This window comes from Andrographis paniculata, unplaced genomic scaffold (genome assembly GCF_009805555.1).
Source record: "Andrographis paniculata isolate CXL003 unplaced genomic scaffold, ASM980555v1 Contig77END, whole genome shotgun sequence".
NCBI classification, from domain to species: Eukaryota; Viridiplantae; Streptophyta; class Magnoliopsida; order Lamiales; family Acanthaceae; genus Andrographis; species Andrographis paniculata.
The window spans coordinates 4597691-4615611 of record NW_026137614.1 but is presented as its reverse complement, the minus strand read 5'-3'; the positions used below and the strand labels follow the sequence as shown (position 1 = coordinate 4615611).

Here is a 17921-nt window from a genome sequence, read left to right as displayed (position 1 = left end):
TTACAATTCCCAATATATATGCATTCATTCCACTCAAAAGTTGGATATGATTTGTTTTGTGAAATAATTAAATTTTTATTTTTTTTAATATAAAATATATAAAAATAAGTAAAAAAATATAAGAAAAATAAATGTACACTGTTGTTCATTTTTTTATTTTTCGATTGTCTCACTTATACCCTTTAATTTCATTATAAAATTTTTAATTTAATTTTTTTTAATTTTAATTATATTAATTATTTATTTTAATTTTAATTTTAATTTTAATTTATTTTTATCAAAAAATAATTATTTTCACTACTATATCTAAGGAACCGTATTTGGGATAGAGGAACTAATTTTTTAATTTCTTTTTTAAAATCTTGTAAATAAGAAAATAAAAAATAAAAAAATAAAAAGAACAAAACCCTAAATATTTAAAAATATATACTAAGGTCAACAGTCAATTTATCAATTTTTTTTTTGTCAATCTGCCCATTTATTATTGTATATTAATATTTAAATATTAATTATTATACAAAATCTACTATAAATCAAAAGAAAATAACAAAAATATTTTTTCTTTATAATACTAATGTAATTTAATGAGTCTTATTTTCATAAATAATTGTAAAACTACCTTTATTTATTTTTTTTTATTACACAATTACTACTACTTTTTACGCTAATACGGGTAAAAAAGTCTAACCCAATTAAAACTATATTTATGAGACAAAGGAAATATATTAAAAATAATAACACAAAAAAAATTGGTAAATTGATGGTAGATGAAAATAGTATTTTTCTTTTAAAGAAATTTTATAATTAATAAAATTCAATTAAATAAAATCACAATTTGAAAATATAATTTTACTATTTTCAATAAAAAGAATGCAAAATCTAATTAAAATTATATTATTGCTATTTTAATTAATAATATTTATATTATATTAAATATAAAATAATATAAAAAATAAAATTAAAATTGAATTCTTCTAAGGGTGTGTTTGTTTGGGATATGGATTTTAAGTTTAAAATTTGAATAGTAAAAATTTTAAATTTAAACAGTTGTATAATATAATATAAATAGTTGTTTGATGTAATGTTTTGAATGTAAAATTATTTTTTAATATGATATAAAAAATTAAAAAAGAGGTGTTTGATTTGATATTTTTTGGAAAAAAAGATTAGATGTACAGTGTAAATCCAATCCAATCCCCCAAACAAACACACCCTAAGTAAATTGGATCTGTTTTGTACCAAAAGGTTTCGGATCACCTGATACAAGATGATCTAAACCCGATTCAAAAGCATTTCACCCATAACTCAACCAAACACAAACACATCCCGAAAATACAAATTGACACCTCTAAGTGAACAAATTTATAAACCTAACACTCTATTTTAAATTAATTTCAAAACAACACCAATCAAATATATAACAAAATTAACATATACCAAACACATTTTGCATTTAAAACATCTAAAACCAGATCAAAAACCTATTTCAACTAAAATATTATTTCCAAAATCCTAAAATACTCCCAAAAACACAACTAAGCCAACCATAGAATGATAGAACAGAGAATTAAGTAAAAATATTTTGCAACCAGCAGAGCAGCTAAACAGTAACAATAAGAACAATAAACAGCAAAATTCGGCATGCATTCAAAGAGCAAATCAAAGCATCTGAAACACGGGAATAAATAATGAAGTCGATGATCCAATCCAAACATACAAAACCTAAAAACAGGCATCACATTGTTTTCACTTCAAATCGAAAAAGAGAATAAACCCTTTAGAAAATGCGCTGGGGTCGTCCCATTGTGCTCTTCAAGTACAAGCACCTCACCTGATGCAAACAAATCGAAAACAAAGAGTGACCATTAGATGATCGAGAACTATGTTAATAGCAGCAAGATTGAATTAAGAATATAGATATAGATGGACGGACGACTCACATTCTGCCAATTCTTCTTCAAAAGTGAAACTAAGAAGTTGACACTCATTTGAACGTTCTGGAAAATCTGTTTCTCCTCCATCGAAAGGTTTCCCACAGCAACACCCATGCAAAGAACCTTTTTCAATTGGAACTTCACGGTAGCCTTGGTCTCATTCACCTTGGATTCGAGAGATTCCTGGTGGGTCACAAGTGTTGGGAACTTGCCTGCATCGTCAAATAAACAGTATAAGCAGACATTATTCGTCATCATTGCAATCCAGAACATGTATGATAATGGCGAGAGAAAAAGATTCTATCAAAATTTAAACACTATGCTATTGTAGGGAATGGAGCTGCTTAAGACAGGGTACTTGCCTGCCTTGTTCAGACCAGGTCCGAGGAGACGGGGAATCTGCTTGATAACAGCTTCTGATGCTAAGAAAGCATGATACTTCTTCGCAAGCTTCTTCACCAACTTCTTGTTTTTGTTCAGCTTCTTTAGAGCCTCCACATCCATGGACTCGAGCCCAATCTTTTCAGCCTGCAGAAAGAATCGAAAACCATAAGAGAAATTTCAAACTGATTCTTGATACACGACTATTTAGACAGTCTAATAAAAAAGTTGTTTCCAATAGCATCTTACCCAAGTAGTTACTAAAATAGTTACAGAAACAAAATTTTAAGGAAAAAAGATTGTACAATATATTCACACGAGTTGGCTAACGCAAGTGCTCGGGAAGATCTAAAAAAGCCAACCAAATTAAGGTTGTTTGTAGCACAACATAAAGCCGATTATGTAAACATTTCAATATAAATAAAGAAAAATCAAGCATATTTCATGATATACACTCCAGAAATAAGCTTTTCCATACTTGTTGAGAGTCAGTAGATAACAGAAACAATGATCATAAAAATTGCTTATTTTTATCGCGTTAGACAAACATGAATTGCACAGTAAAAATTAAATAATATCATCCTGTATAGAACATAAAGCGTAATCAATTTTTTTTCGATTTTGGGCCTCTGTTAACAATTTAACATGGATGAGTTATATACCTCTTCAACATGTTGGGCATCACCAAGCATGCATATCTTCATTTTCGGCCTAGGAATGTGGGGCAATTTGACTGAGCCACTGAAACGTTTGTCCTTCTGGGGATCATAGTTCTTGAGCCCAATCTGGAGCTCAACTGTCTCCGTGAAATTGCGTTTCTTCTCCTTTGAGTCCGAAACAATCACAGAGATTGCTTCTCTCAAGGCATCACTCTGAAGCTTACTGCAGGAATATTACAAACAGATTACAACTATAAGCTGTGTTTTTTTTCTTTTTTCTTTTTTTCCTTGGGCAATTATGAATCCATTTAACGCACAGCGTCTCCCAACACACATACATCAAATGAACGATAGATACTGAAAAAGATCATATTAAAACCAAAAAAAGCGCCAAGCAATTTACACATCATCTCGTTAGAATCGAAAACCGAAGGCGTTGCAGAGAATAGCATCCACACACTATTAATGTATAGATAATAGCTCAAAAACTCTAATACCGATGAAAATCAATCCAATTAATTACATTAACATAATCATCCAAAATACATCAAATTTACCCTTACCTCATGGTTCAAGATCCTCTCTCTCCCAGCACGCTCCTGATTCAAACCACAAAAAAATTAAATCGAATCTATCAGCAAGTACGCATCCAAACGCTAGTTTCAAGAACGAAAAACAAACACATCTCCCGCACACATACATCGAAAGAAGCACGGCGTAGAAAATATCAGACAGAGAGAGGTACCTGAAGAGAAATCCCCGGATTAGGGTTTGCAGAGAATGAGACGACGGGAGGCACTTGATGAACTATAACATAGAGATATACACTCACTAAAAACCCTAGAACTTAAATGGGCCTTGTTATGGGCCAAAACAAACCATCTGGGCCTAAACAGTGTATTTTCTAGGCCCAATCATATCGGCCTTTTTTAATGGACCTAACCAGATTGCGTTTCCGGGTCGGATCGACGGAGGGTCGGGCCATCTAGCAACGTCGCTGACGTTCCGGGTTGAAAATTGTAGTAGAGATACTCTCACTAGTAACCCTAGAGCGTAAATGGGTCTTTCTTGTAGGCCCAAATAGGACTAATTGGAGCTCAGTAGTGTAATTTGTTGACCCAAATAATATCGGCCTTTTTAAAATGGGCCTAACCAGATTGCGTACTCGGGTCGGATCTATGCCGGGTCGGGTCATCTAACAACCACGCTGAAATTCCGGGTTGAAAAGTATCGAGGGATAAATCGATTGTGCGCAGCCTCGCCGTCTCCCATTTCTCATTCCTCACGCGAGATTGGCAGATTCGAACAAGTTCTTTTTTGGGATCGGAAATGGAATCGGCAGCTAGGAGAAGCGGCGGCGGCGTATGGGAAGGCTTGTACAGAGTGTTTATGCGCCGGACGCCTGTCCTTGTTACGTTCGTCGTCGTCGGCGCCTTCGTTGGGGAACGGGTCTGTATCGAATTTTTACTTTTGTTTTCGATGTTTTGGTTGATTTATCGGCGTGCCTGTGTTCTAGTTTTCGTACTCTTTGTTGGATCTGAGACATTTTTGTGATGTGCCATGGGAAACGGGGAGAAATTTTTTGGTTACCTATTTAAATTTTGGTTTCATGGATATATCTATTTCTGCGTTTTTGGTTTCAGGTTGTGGATCGCGGCGTTCATGCCCTATGGGAGCACGTCAATGTTGGGGTATTTTCTCAATCTTTGTTCATTATTGAGTAACTTTTTTTGATCATTTATGGTTAGTACTGTGGTATGCTATTTTCTTCAACCGATTCATGCGTGAGATTCTTGCTTCATATTGCACAATTCAAAATCTGCTCTATACTGTTGGAAAGGGTAGAGATCGATTCATTTGGGATGTGTTTTAGTTTGGTTAATTAGTGTGTATAATATTATTGTATCCCACCTAATCAAGCGTTTACTTTAATAGATCAAAACCCGGGATTGATCCATAATAATATTTGTACTAAAGTTTGTATTATCAAACTAATATTAGGGATTATAAGCTAATCATACAATTATCTGAATGTTTTGTAGTATATAGCATCCTCCCATCTTATTAATTGAATTAGATACTAAGGATTGAGATGTCACCTAGGGTTTTGTTTTGTTGGGTATGCTTACACGGCTTACATGGGATGCTTCGGCCAGTTTCTTGTGTTTTCTTTCGACTTCTGAAATCAAGAGGTGTTATCTTTGTTTGGTGTTATTTGTTTGTTACTACTTGTCTTAGCATGTTTCTAATTGCATAGTGTGTGAATGTTTGAAGTAGCATGTGTTTGTCAAATTAGACGGTTCGGATTATAAAATCTATAGAATGAGGTTCGAGTCAATGGCTAGATAAGCTTAAATGACTACTATTAAGATACAGGGTAATGAAGCAAAATGGTTTGATGGCTATCCTTTTCTGTGCAAAATCAAAGTTTGTTCGAGCTTATTCATTCTTTGTTGCATTGATTTGTGATCTTCTATGTGATGACATGTATAGTATTTGAATCTATATTGTTGAAAGTTTTTTTTGATAATTTATGAAACTTTTCCTGATTATCCTTTTACAAGTTTTAGCAGTTATTGGGTTGTCATTGAGATTAGCACATAATAATTTTACCTTCCATTGTGTTGAATTGGGCATAAAAAAAAATACTTTCTTTGTCCGCCTCTTAAGGGTTATATTTAGCTTTTTTGTGTCATTGTATTTAACGTTAAAATATCCTTATATTTGTATAATTTTTTGTACAAATGTCATTATATTAATATTATAAGACAGTAATAGAAGTATTTTTGGCCTTTTTTTGTTAATTTGTACCACGTTTTGATATAATAATTAATATTCAAATATCAACACGCAAGAAGTAAATGTGATCTTTAGAGCACGGTGAGAGTATAATTTAATTATGCATTCCATTCCCTTTGTAAAATACAAAGGCGATGACGAAGGTAGTATGATTTAATTGAATGAAGCATTAAAAAAAAAAAAAAAAAAAAAACACAATCAATTATGCAACACATCATAAACCTGTAGTTTCTTCTTTACCAATCCTTACATTCTCCATAGCTTAAATCTCGAGCTTCATTATGTGTACTGTTTTTCCTTACACACAGTCACGTGTGCTAAAGTCATCCATCCATAATAATCCGTGTTGTTAATAAGTTTTTAACACTACAGAAGCGCTATGAGGATATTCCAGTTTTGGGGCAGAGACAATCTGAAGAATGAAGCGAGCATTTGCGCCTTCGTTGTCTACTCGTCTCGACAGAAGACACATTTTGGTGTTTGTTGAATAATTGTTACGTTAGCTTCTTCTTTTTACTGTGAGTTTGATGTTATTTTTAACCCTTTAGACTGCAAAGAACAGATGAATGTTCTCTTGCAGCTTTTCTTTTTACCTTCACAGTGAACTGATTTCAACACTTTCTGGACATCATTTTCTACTCCACCAGATGAAATGTTCTATCCAGTCAGTCAATAATTACCCTTTGTATGTTCTAAATTTAGATGATGACGAGAATGGAAGGGTATGCTTTGGTTAAGTTCCTTCTTGGTCTTTCAATATATATATAAAGAATTTGTTTATTTGAAACTATCAAATCAAATATTTAAGGTCTGTATTTTTGGTTAAAAAAAAAAAAAAAATTATTTAGAGTGTATTTGATTTTTATTTTATATTAAAAATACTACTTCCTAAAAGTCTATAGCCAGTGTAATTATAATATTTTCTTTGTCACTATTCAATTGTTTCTGTGAATTGATATTTTTCTATTTTTAGTAAAAATTATTAAATCAAAATATATTTAACAAATATAAATAAACTAATTAACTAATAACTTAATTAACTATATAACATATAAATGAGTAGGGTCATATTGCATATATTTTGTAATGGCTATATAATTTTTTTAAATATTTAAATATATATTTTAATTTTTGCAATTATATATATTAAATGTACTTTAAAAATATAAATATTATTAATTATACAAAAAAATAATATAATAATATCATAACTAATAATATTTATAAAGAGTGTCCGTTGTTATTTATAAACACTTTAAAAATATATATATACTATATATATGATTTTTTATTTTTTATTTTAAAAAAACTAGTATATTAAATATTTAATTTTTTGTTATTTTTGACATTTTTCTGCAGAACTTTGAAATTTCTGATCTGAAGTTCTTCCATTTTTATTATTTGTGATTTGACACCAAAAACAAACATAAAACCACTCAAACCACAAGCACTTTTATCTGTTATTTTGGTAGGTTTGGCCTTGATCTTGTGCAATTCATCATTTTTTTTTTTCAAAAAAAAAAAATACTAATATTATATTAAAGATTAAATTTTTAATTCAAAACACAGCATTAGACTCCTATACATAACCCCTAAGACCAATTCCATGCTCTAGCAAAGAGGATGTGACCTAAACCCAAATACATGAGAAAATGGAGTGTATTTTTCCAGAGAAAAATGGATCAACCAAACATTTTTTTAGTACAATTGGAAACCCCGTTTTCAATCATTCTAGCATGTATTAGGACAAAAAAGTGACAAACAAAAAATTAGTAGAATAAAAGTGAGTGTGTATAGCGTACCTGCGGATGGGTGGCAGGACATCATAAGACAACAACCTCATTCGTTCTTACCGGCGCGGCATAGGCGCCGGACAAACAGCAACGACGCCTGAAAGCTCACAGTTCCGAGCATCAAGAAGAATGCATAGCACAAGCAACCGCTGTATACAAGAAAGAAGGATGCCTGCAGCGCGCCGCGCATATCCGATGACTTCAGGTAAAAGTATATGCAGTAGGCAAACATGAATATCCCGGTCGAGCCCCCGGATAATATAGACCTGAATTACATTGAAAAGGCGATCCAATCAGATCAAAAGAGGGCGTCGTCAAAATGAAATGGGCGAGTAATTATGATAACATAAAATATAAGCAGCAAAACACTTAGATTATGTTGTTTCTATAGATACTTTTAGAACTTTTGACGCTATTTATCAATAGTAATAAAAAAAAATCATATCAAATACAATTTTTCTCTAGAAACATTATGTCGAATATCCAAATTTTTTACCATTTCCAAAATTCTAAACAAATGCTCAACAAGGCATCCAATCAGGTCAAAAGAGGGCATTGTCAAATTCTGTTTACGTAGATACTTTTGAAACTTTTTATACTACTCCCTCCGTCCCAGTATTATAATCTTAATTGGGTTCGGTACGAGATTTAAGGAATATTAATATTACATAGGCAGTTGGTAAAAAGTATGGATAAAAGACTTCTTTGTCCTTGTCAGGGTATTAGTGTAAAAAGCAGTGACAATTATGTAATAAAAATGAAAAAGTACGGTAGTTTGATGGTGATATGGTTATTTATGGAAATAAGATTATTGTTTTGGGACGGACAAAAATAGTGAACAAGACTATTGTATCGGAACGGAAAGAGTACTATTTATCAAAGTAATTTTTTTAAAATTATATATATCACATCAAATACCCATATTTATACTCCTCCGTAGTCCACGAACAAAGTATACATATTTTGATTCGGACAATTTCAAAAATACTTCCTTTTTTCTAAAAATAGTATTACACTATTATCTTTATACTATTTTTAACTATTCACTGCAATTAAAATACTCGTCAAAAAGTAAATATATATACTCCCTCCGTTCCCCCTAATTTGTCTCATATTTCTATTTTCGTCCGTCTCACCTAATTTGTCCTTTCTTTTTTTTTAAATATAATTATATATTAATTACATTTCAAATTTCATATCTATTTATTTATTTATTTATTTTAATTAACTATTTAGTCATAATGTTAATCGATAATTAGTTTTATTAAATCATAATTATTTTTACTAATACACTTTTTAATTACTTACTAATTACACAATACCTAAAACTCCGTCCCTAAGCTAAATAGGTCAATTTAGCTGGGACGGAGGGAGTACTTTTTAGCTGGACGAAGGAAATATTATATTCAAAAATTTTCAAAATTTCTATCTAAACGAAACAGTAGGAGGGAGGGAGCATACCTCCACCACCAGTCGTGGTTGTCTCCGGCTAACTGAAAATACGTCAAGCAAATGCTCAATAAGGCCGTGGTCGCAACAAGAGCTGTGAATGTACCGAACAAAATCCCGGGAGAGGTGTAGACTTTGTATCCCCATATGGTACTGCATAAGTTGTGCAGCTGCATGACAACGACACTGAAAGGTAAAAGCCCTCCAATGAACATTTGGGCTGGAGTTTTACGGTACCAGGCGAGCGAGGGAACCTCTTTTGCATATTTCTTGGCGACAGGCGGCACGTGCAGATCAGATTTGTGGCGGTGTCCAATCACTCCACCAAAGACAAGTAATGGCAAGGCGACGAAGAAGTAAATGAGAAGAATTAAAAATATTGTTCCGAGAGGAAGTGCTGAAGTAACTCCGAAATATGTAGCCAGTGTGTTGAGGAAGAACGCTGCAACTGTAAAAGGAACTATAAAGAGCATTCCTGATAAGACGGCGCTCCATTTCTGCATAAAATTTTATTCATAATTTGTAGATTGAGTAGCAAAAAGTAAATGAAAACAAATTATGAGTAAAAGATAAAGAATCACTACCCAACCAGTCTCGGCGTGTTGGCTGCAAAAGGATGCAGATGTATAGCCAGCAATTGCAGATGTAAGAATGTAAGATGTGAATGTATACGTCGAGATTAAGCCATGGCTGTAAGGATAGATGGCTCCGAGCAATGCGAGAAAAAATAAGAGGATAACCCTGTGGAACGAGCCAATTACAAAGATATTTAACAGTTAATTCAACGGTAATAAGCATTGGCATATTCATTGAGAAAGTAAAAAACAACAGCTTACAAGGTCAACAGCTGTGTGCCGCAACCCATAACTGCAGAGAATAATGGGATGTTTTTCGGGCATACTAAAGCGTGCACAGAATTGTATTTACGACCAACCTCATCCTCCTCTTCATCACCAATCGACCATCTGAAAAAAAAAAACAAAAAAAAAAAAACAATGAACAACCAAGTTTAGAATTATAAAAACGATGATTCGACTGCAATGATACAGTAAAAGCAGCACAGAAAATTACTTTCTTAAATCATTCTTGAGATGCCGCGTGAAGAGCATGGTAAGAAGACCCGTGAGCAGAATGACAGTGATGATTGAATTAGCAAACGAGTACCAATGAATCTTTTGGAGGACAGGATGTAAGGACGCCCTCGAGTATCTCGCCATTCTATTCATATATGGTGTCGAGGTTTCACTCCAAAACACAGAATAAGAAAACTCAACTTCAAGAGCAGCATCTTCTGTTACATCTACGGCGCGATTTGGGTCGCTCAAGGCATGGATTTCAATGACATGATTCCCGTTGTAAAGAGCATAAAAGTTAACATGGGTGAATAGAAAATACTTAGGTCCTGTATTGTCATCTTCAACTTTTCCAATGAATGCCCACAGGGGAAGCTCGTCATAATACATCTGGAAGTAATAATCTTTCTTTATAGCATCTCTGAATTTCGCGACATCATCCTTACTAAGCTTTTTGTGACACAGATTTTCGCCAGTTTTGTTCACTGCAAATTCCAACTTGTACAGAGCATTTGCCATCCGATCACCATTTAAAAGCTCCCCGAAGCTTTCTTTCTTTTCAAGAACTCGGCCTGCCAACAAATTCAGAAGATAAGGAAAAGCTTTATAAAGGGCATTTCAAATTTACACAGGTACCGTATAACAGAATCATCCATAACTAATATAAGGTTTACAAGAAGAAACATATAAAATTCCCTCTGAGAAAATGCTGGTTATGTTGCACAATCATGTTATGAAAAATCAAGTCAATTAAAATACAGGCTCTATTATTTGGATAAATGCCATTAGAACAATGACTTAAAAATCCCAAAGCCATTACACGTAACCAAACAACTAAATGGCTTATTCATTACTATTGCAACAACATAACACCAATTTCCATGTGATCAGTTTACCGGAATATTGTTGCTTTGTTTTTGTTAACATTTGCTATCTTTTCTACTCCCTAAAATTTGAACAACCATAATTACTTTCTTTCCTTGTTCTTACTATAATATTTGTAATTCAATCATTAACAAACAATTACATGTGTTTAGTTCAACATTTCAAATTATACACACATAAACATTCCCATTTTAATAAATATCAACTTACACAACACAAAATTCTTGATTATCCAAGTCCTCTAGCACGATTCAATCATAAAACAACATCAGATGGATTACAAACATAAAAAAGTGAAACTTTAAATTATATACATAAATATAGTTTCAATCTTACTAACTCAAAAGGAAAAAAAAAAAAAAGATTAAAGAAGACAGGACATCATTTAACACAAATGCAACCAAATAGCATCTATAATTAAATTTGGGTATAGGCTACGGTAGCATTGGTGATATTTTATGCATATATCGACTAATACACAATGATTACACATAACAAACATCACATCAAAAGAGAAAATGATAGTTCAAAGCATGCTTCAATAAAGTTTGAGGGATAACTCAAAGAATTTGTGCAAGTTCACTCCCCACCTGGATGGCAGAAAGGCAACTCATAATATTGGTATGTTTCACTGCAAAATTGAAATAAATGAAAATAGATTAGAATAATGAACAGAAGGAGGGCTTCCAGAGAAAGATTGGCATATGTCCATCACAACAATTATTGATGAAGAACTTGCAGTCTAGATTTATTTTTTTTCTTTCTCTAGACCAATATCAAAACAAAAGAGCATGAACAAATGAATGCCGCAATATGAAAATTTCAGCCGCCTACTACTGAAGATGCTCCGGTAAAGGATACAATATTAATTAATGATAAGAAATAGATGCCTTCAATATGATGCCACCGTTTGCAAACATTCCTACTCTTCAATTAAAATGTTTGCAGATAGAGTCATTATTAGAAGAAATAAATCTTTAATGACATCAGAAAGATAAATTACTATGTGCTAACGAATATATATAATTCAACTACAGATTAACCTCTTCAAAACTTGTTTAATGTGAAATATCAAGAAGTTGCTAGATGCACTATACAGCTTCCTCCTTCGAGCTGAAATTTGTAATTTTGATTGGTTAACAGCTACAAACAAATTTGCAAACAACCTTACATTACCTTTATCCAAGCCGAAACATGAAAATATCTTTGTTTTTTTGAGCTTTAGAGCTTGCAAGCACTTGACAAAACATAGGAACACAATCACAATGGCTCATCTTTTAACAGAAATGTTCTAAATACAATTGATCCTCATGTGTAATTAACCATGAGTGTTAATTTATAAACCATAGTAACAATTCTATGAGTCGAATTTCGATTGTTCCTCATCTAGCTTAATTGTAGAGGGCACTTTTTCATTCGTGTGAGTGATGTTTGACTACGTTGAGCCATGATTCCTTGTGATAACCATGTCCTAATTAATCGAAAATAAATTCAAATTGAACACTATATGCAGAATCAAGTTGCTGAAACCAAACGGTGCACCAAACCCGAGCAATCCCCAGACTACAGAACCAAATTGCTACCAAAATTCACAGAATCCAATCCTTCTTGAGGAGCATACCAAACAAAAAATAATCAAAAGTATTACCTAGGATTATGGAGAGGTCCAATTTTGTTGACGAAAAACGGGACGGGATCTCCTACATTGTAAGAATCGGCGCAGTGAAGAACTTTCGACAGCAGTAGTAGCAAGCTAGAAACATAAAGCGTTTTAACGATCTTCATCTGCAATCAGCTGATTTCAAATCTTCAATGGAGGAAATTTTGAAGGAACCGACTGCGCGACGGCGGAGGTTTAACTCCGGCGTCGGACGGTCAACGGCGGGGTTTTATTCCCGGCAATTTCCGTACGGAGGACAATAAGCACTTTTTATTGGGCCTAATTAAATAAGGTCCAATAGGCCAATACAATTTCATGTACAATACAAGACCCACATTTTCCTGTATGATATATTTTATTTTTTATTTTTTTCACAAATATATTTTTATTCAAAAATTGGTATGTATTATTTGTTGTGTGTATTCTTTTATGTTTTAATTTTTATTATAAAAATTTTGAGGTGAAATGATATTTTGATAAAAAAAAGTTAATAATAATCTATTGAATGTAATATATATTTTTTTTTATGAAAAATTAGATAGCTAAAATGGAAATAGAAAATAAAATAGTTCATTTAAATTGATAAAGAATAAAAATAAATATATATTTTTTACTTAATTAGGGAGTGAAACAAAAAAAAAATTGTGTCCCGATAAAATGATAAAAATAATAAAATTAAATGTGAATTTTATATTAATTTGACTATAAAAAAATAAATATAAAATGAAAAAAAAAATGTCATTTTCATGCAAGTGTGATCTATAATTAGGATTGGTAAGGTTTTGTCACATAAAAATAGTAAGGTGATGTTTAAAACCTATATTTAGTATATGATTTTATTGAATAGCGCACTATGTAAATTTAATTTTAATTTTTTATTATATAATTATATATTTTTCAATAAAAATAATTTTTTTCTTTTATGTAAAATATTACATTAAATGTTTAAACTTAAAATTAAAACAAAAATGCTAATTAATTAATCTTTAAAAGAAAACATCTAAAGTTTGGAATGTGTTTGGTTTAAATTTCAAATTATATACTCTATCCGTCCCAAAAGTATAATCTTATTAGGTTGGGCACGGATTTAAGAAGTATTGATATTACATTGTTAGTTGGTAAAAAGTAAGGATAAATGATTTTTTTGTCCTTGTGAGTATATTAGTGTAAAAAATAGTGGCAATTGTGTAATAATAATAATGAAAAAGTATGGATAATTTTATAGTGATATGATTATTTATGAAAATGAAACTATTGTTTTGAGACAGACAAAAATGGTAAACAATACTATTGTATTGGGACGGAATGAGTAATATTTTATATCATTTTTAATAAAAATATATCATCTTAGATCATTTTTCCTTTTTTTTTTATTCCACAAAAGCTTACGTCTGTTTATATTTTTGATAAATTTATTGATATTAAACACAATTAATAAATAAAAATTAATTAAATTAAATTTCTAACATCTTACACGTATAGTTAGTTCAAAATCACTTTTAAATCTATATATTTTTTTAACTAATAAATATTTGTATTTATCTTTAAAATTCTCTATTTTCTTATAAAACTAATTTATGGCAGTGATAGATAAATAAATATAATTTTATTTATTTATTTTGTATTATATAAAATTTTATTATTTATAAAATAATATATATTGTATATATGTTATTGAAATATAATGCTAATTTAAAATACCAACAATACTACTCATATAAAAAATAATAAAATAATATGATGACTTATTATTAATAATTTAGTAATCTACATTTAAAACTCTATATCTTCTATAAAATCAATTTATGTTAATTATAGAAAAATAAACTTATAAAATGATGATATTTAGTGATAAATTAAGATTAAAGATAATTAAATTAATTAATTAGTATTAAGAAAATTATAATTGATGATATTTAAAATGGGATTAATATATGTAACTATTTTTTAAAAAACAAAAAGACAATTATATGGGAGAGAGATAATATAAATTATAAAAGGAAAAGTTATGTGGGATTTGAAATTTTCATTAAGAATTATTAGTATTTAATTGATAATATATGTATAATATAATGATATTAATAAAATTATAGCTAAATTGCACAAAATTCACCGGTGGTTTCACGAAATTGCGTCAAATTTTCTGTATTTTTTAAATTGCGTCAAACTCCCTTATGGTTTCATAAACTCTGCGTTTAACCCCTCGACGGTCCTTATTTAATAGTATTTGACCTAAATGCACCCAAACTGTAAATAAATTTTAGAATCTTAATTTCTAAACCTCTAAAATTAAAAATATATATATATTTTTCTTATATTTAGCATAAAAAAACAGTAAAAATAAACTCTTAAAACCTGATAAAAATAACTATTTTTTAGTATATTTAGTATTTTTTTGAGACTAAATACAAGAAAAATGAATATATTTATAATTTGAGGGGTTTAGAAATTGAGATTTTAAAATTTATTTTTAATTTGTGCGCATTTAGGGGGTTAGACGCGGAGTTTATGAAACTACGAGGGAGTTTGACGCAATTTTAGAATTATAGGGGATTTGGCGTAATTTCATGAAATTACGGGTAGATTTTGTGCTATTTAGCCTAAAATTATTATTATTATGTGGTAAAATATGAATAATATTTAAGTGACTAGAAAAATATTTGTTGTTTATAATATAAACATAAGTTTGAAGAAAATAATCTAATAAAAAGTATATATAATTTTACAAATAAAAAAAGTATTATTTTTATTTGATTTTTAATTTAGACAATATTTTGATGTGATATTTTATTATTATTATATATATATATATTATCTAGAATTCTATAAACCAAATAATATAATGATTTTTCATTTCAAATAAAAAAATTAAAAAATATATATATTATTCCCCCAATAATTAATACCTTAAAAATAATTTACAATCACCATTAAAAATTAAGAAATGATTTAGAATAGCACCAAAAAAAATAAAAATTGAATGGGTCAAAATGGCATTAATCATAACAACTAATGTTAATTTGTGTATTTAATTATGGCAAGAAAGTTAAGTTGCCTAATCCCTATTGGTTTAGGAGACTTATTCAAATGCTTAATAAATTTTCAGGTATAGTTGACCATTGACAACAATATTTATTAAAAAAAAGAAACTATGTACTAAAGTCAAACAAGCTACTTCATAAGCATCTTAGGAATGCATTTATGAACCTAATCATTCTACAAATTAATTTCTATTGGAACTTTAAAAATAAAAATAAAAATTATTCCACGCGTATTTTTGTTCATTTTTTTTTCTATTTAATTTTTTTAAAAATATGAATAATAATTAAAAACACACAAATAAATAAACTATAAATTATACGTACATGTGTGTATATTTTAGAGCCGGCAATGAGTCGATTCGTGTCGGATTGAATACTTTAAACGGGTTAAATTACTCCACCATAATCCGACCCGTTTATTATCGTGTCGGGTTCGGGTTGACCGTGTTGACCCATATGTATATTTAAGTCGAAATTCTTGATTCAAATTAAATTATTTTTTTGTCGTGTTATGTTAATTTTTATTGGTTTGAGCGTGAATTAAGTTGAATTATTTAAAATTGAACTTTGTTTAAATTAATTTATGAAAAAATTATTAAATTATGATTATTTTACATATATAATAAATATATTAATAAATATTAATATATTATAATCGGGTTGTCATGTCGGGTTCGAGTTGAGAGCCACAACCCTAACACAACCCGTTTATTATCTTGTCGATTTCGTGTCGACCCGTATACATAAACGGGTTGAAAATCTTTGACCAAAATCCAATTATTTCGTGTCGGGGGTTGTCGTATCGGATTAGTTTTTGCCAGCTCTAGTATATTTAGATAACGACTAATTTGATAATTAATGAATATATTTTTGGATCATATGTAAAATTTATTTAAAAATTAGAGATCAAATTTGTGTTGGTTGTTGGATAATTTACTTTTTTTTTATTTTGTAAGTATATTGATAAATATATAAAAATATATTTCCTTAAAAACAATTGGGATAGCCATTAAATAATTTAAAGTTTATTGTTGTTACTAGAACTAGCTAGTAATTTAATTTGTTAATTGGTTATACTAATGACTAAATTTGGTTTATTAAATATTGATGTTACTAAATTATGAATATATAATCATAGTCGTTAAATATATTTAAATAGTTTTGAAATATTTATTTCTTCTTTCTTCTAAATCGAATTGTATGAATAATTAGGGATTCCTTTTATTCTCTATTTGTACTAATGAGATCTTATCTAATTGAATAAACTATTTTTTATTTTTTTTAATCTCCATTCGACACTTTTATTATTTTAGGACTGTATATAGATCATGTATAGAAATTATCTCCCATGTAATTTAACATATGAATATATCATTTTGGATGCAGAATGTCCGACTCACCTAAAAGCTCGAACTGTTAGAAAAAACACAGTCATTAATCTATATATTCGCAAACGGAAGTCCCTAACAAATATGTATCGAAATTAAATTCCAATCTATATTATCTCACTATGATATAGACTTAATCAATATACAAGTACAATTACTAGATTTTTTAATGACGTGGGAATCTGCACCTGCTGTCACACTAGGCGAATCATACGTGAAAGATAAGATATACTCCCCCGTCTCATAAATATAGTTTTAATTGGGTTAGGCATGATATTTAAGAAATATTGATATTATATTGGTAGTTGGTAAAAATATGGATAAAAGACTTTTTTGCCCTTGTGAGTGTATTAGTGTAAAAAATAGTGGTAATTGTATAATAAAAATGAAACAATAAAGGTAGTTTTGTGGTGATATGATTATTTATGGAAATAAGACTATTGTTTTGGAACGGACAAAAATGGTAAAGAAAACTATTGTATTGGGACGGAGGGAGTATATATTTACGATATGAGAATTTTTCGTCGCTACTTTTTAAGTGCATTCTGATTAAATTTTTCAGTGAAATTTAATAATTTGTAAATTAAACCCGATAAAATATATTATATTTGACGAACCACATGTAATATGCACAATCTGAAAGCATCTAAAGTTTGAACTTATGATCTCCCGGTCACAAGTCTGTCCTTGTCATCTACGGGACAATTGTTTTGCTTGTGTTGTTGTGACTCAAAATAATATTAATTACAAAATAATAGAAAGTAAACAAAGGTGTACATCAAACAAAATTTTTGCAATAAAAGCAATCATTAATAGAGAGGATAAAATAGAAGAAGAATAATTGGTAGGGGACATATCA

General features: G+C 30.0%; 3 protein-coding genes across 3 annotated transcripts; 1 reads left to right on the top strand and 2 right to left on the bottom strand.

Annotated features, from left to right (window-relative positions):
* Nucleotides 1-1623: 1623 nt before the first annotated feature.
* LOC127239424 (60S ribosomal protein L10a-1) lies at nucleotides 1624-3807 on the bottom strand. Its single transcript, XM_051257563.1, has 6 exons — nucleotides 3720-3807; nucleotides 3538-3573; nucleotides 2978-3197; nucleotides 2297-2462; nucleotides 1941-2146; nucleotides 1624-1831 (listed from the first exon to the last, which is right to left on the bottom strand). The coding sequence occupies exons 2-6, from the start codon at nucleotides 3540-3542 to the stop codon at nucleotides 1778-1780; spliced, it is 651 nt and encodes a 216-aa protein (XP_051113520.1). The 5' UTR covers nucleotides 3543-3573; nucleotides 3720-3807; the 3' UTR covers nucleotides 1624-1777.
* A 412-nt stretch (nucleotides 3808-4219) lies between these two features.
* LOC127239455 (cytochrome b-c1 complex subunit 9) lies at nucleotides 4220-6510 on the top strand. The gene is made up of 3 exons (XM_051257619.1): nucleotides 4220-4423; nucleotides 4618-4665; nucleotides 6146-6510. The coding sequence occupies exons 1-3, from the start codon at nucleotides 4304-4306 to the stop codon at nucleotides 6194-6196; spliced, it is 219 nt and encodes a 72-aa protein (XP_051113576.1). The 5' UTR covers nucleotides 4220-4303; the 3' UTR covers nucleotides 6197-6510.
* An 833-nt stretch (nucleotides 6511-7343) lies between these two features.
* LOC127266700 (transmembrane 9 superfamily member 5) lies at nucleotides 7344-12880 on the bottom strand. The gene is made up of 7 exons (XM_051297053.1): nucleotides 12622-12880; nucleotides 11564-11604; nucleotides 10087-10660; nucleotides 9852-9980; nucleotides 9600-9756; nucleotides 9028-9512; nucleotides 7344-7832 (listed from the first exon to the last, which is right to left on the bottom strand). The coding sequence occupies exons 1-7, from the start codon at nucleotides 12756-12758 to the stop codon at nucleotides 7613-7615; spliced, it is 1743 nt and encodes a 580-aa protein (XP_051153010.1). The 5' UTR covers nucleotides 12759-12880; the 3' UTR covers nucleotides 7344-7612.
* Nucleotides 12881-17921: the final 5041 nt, after the last annotated feature.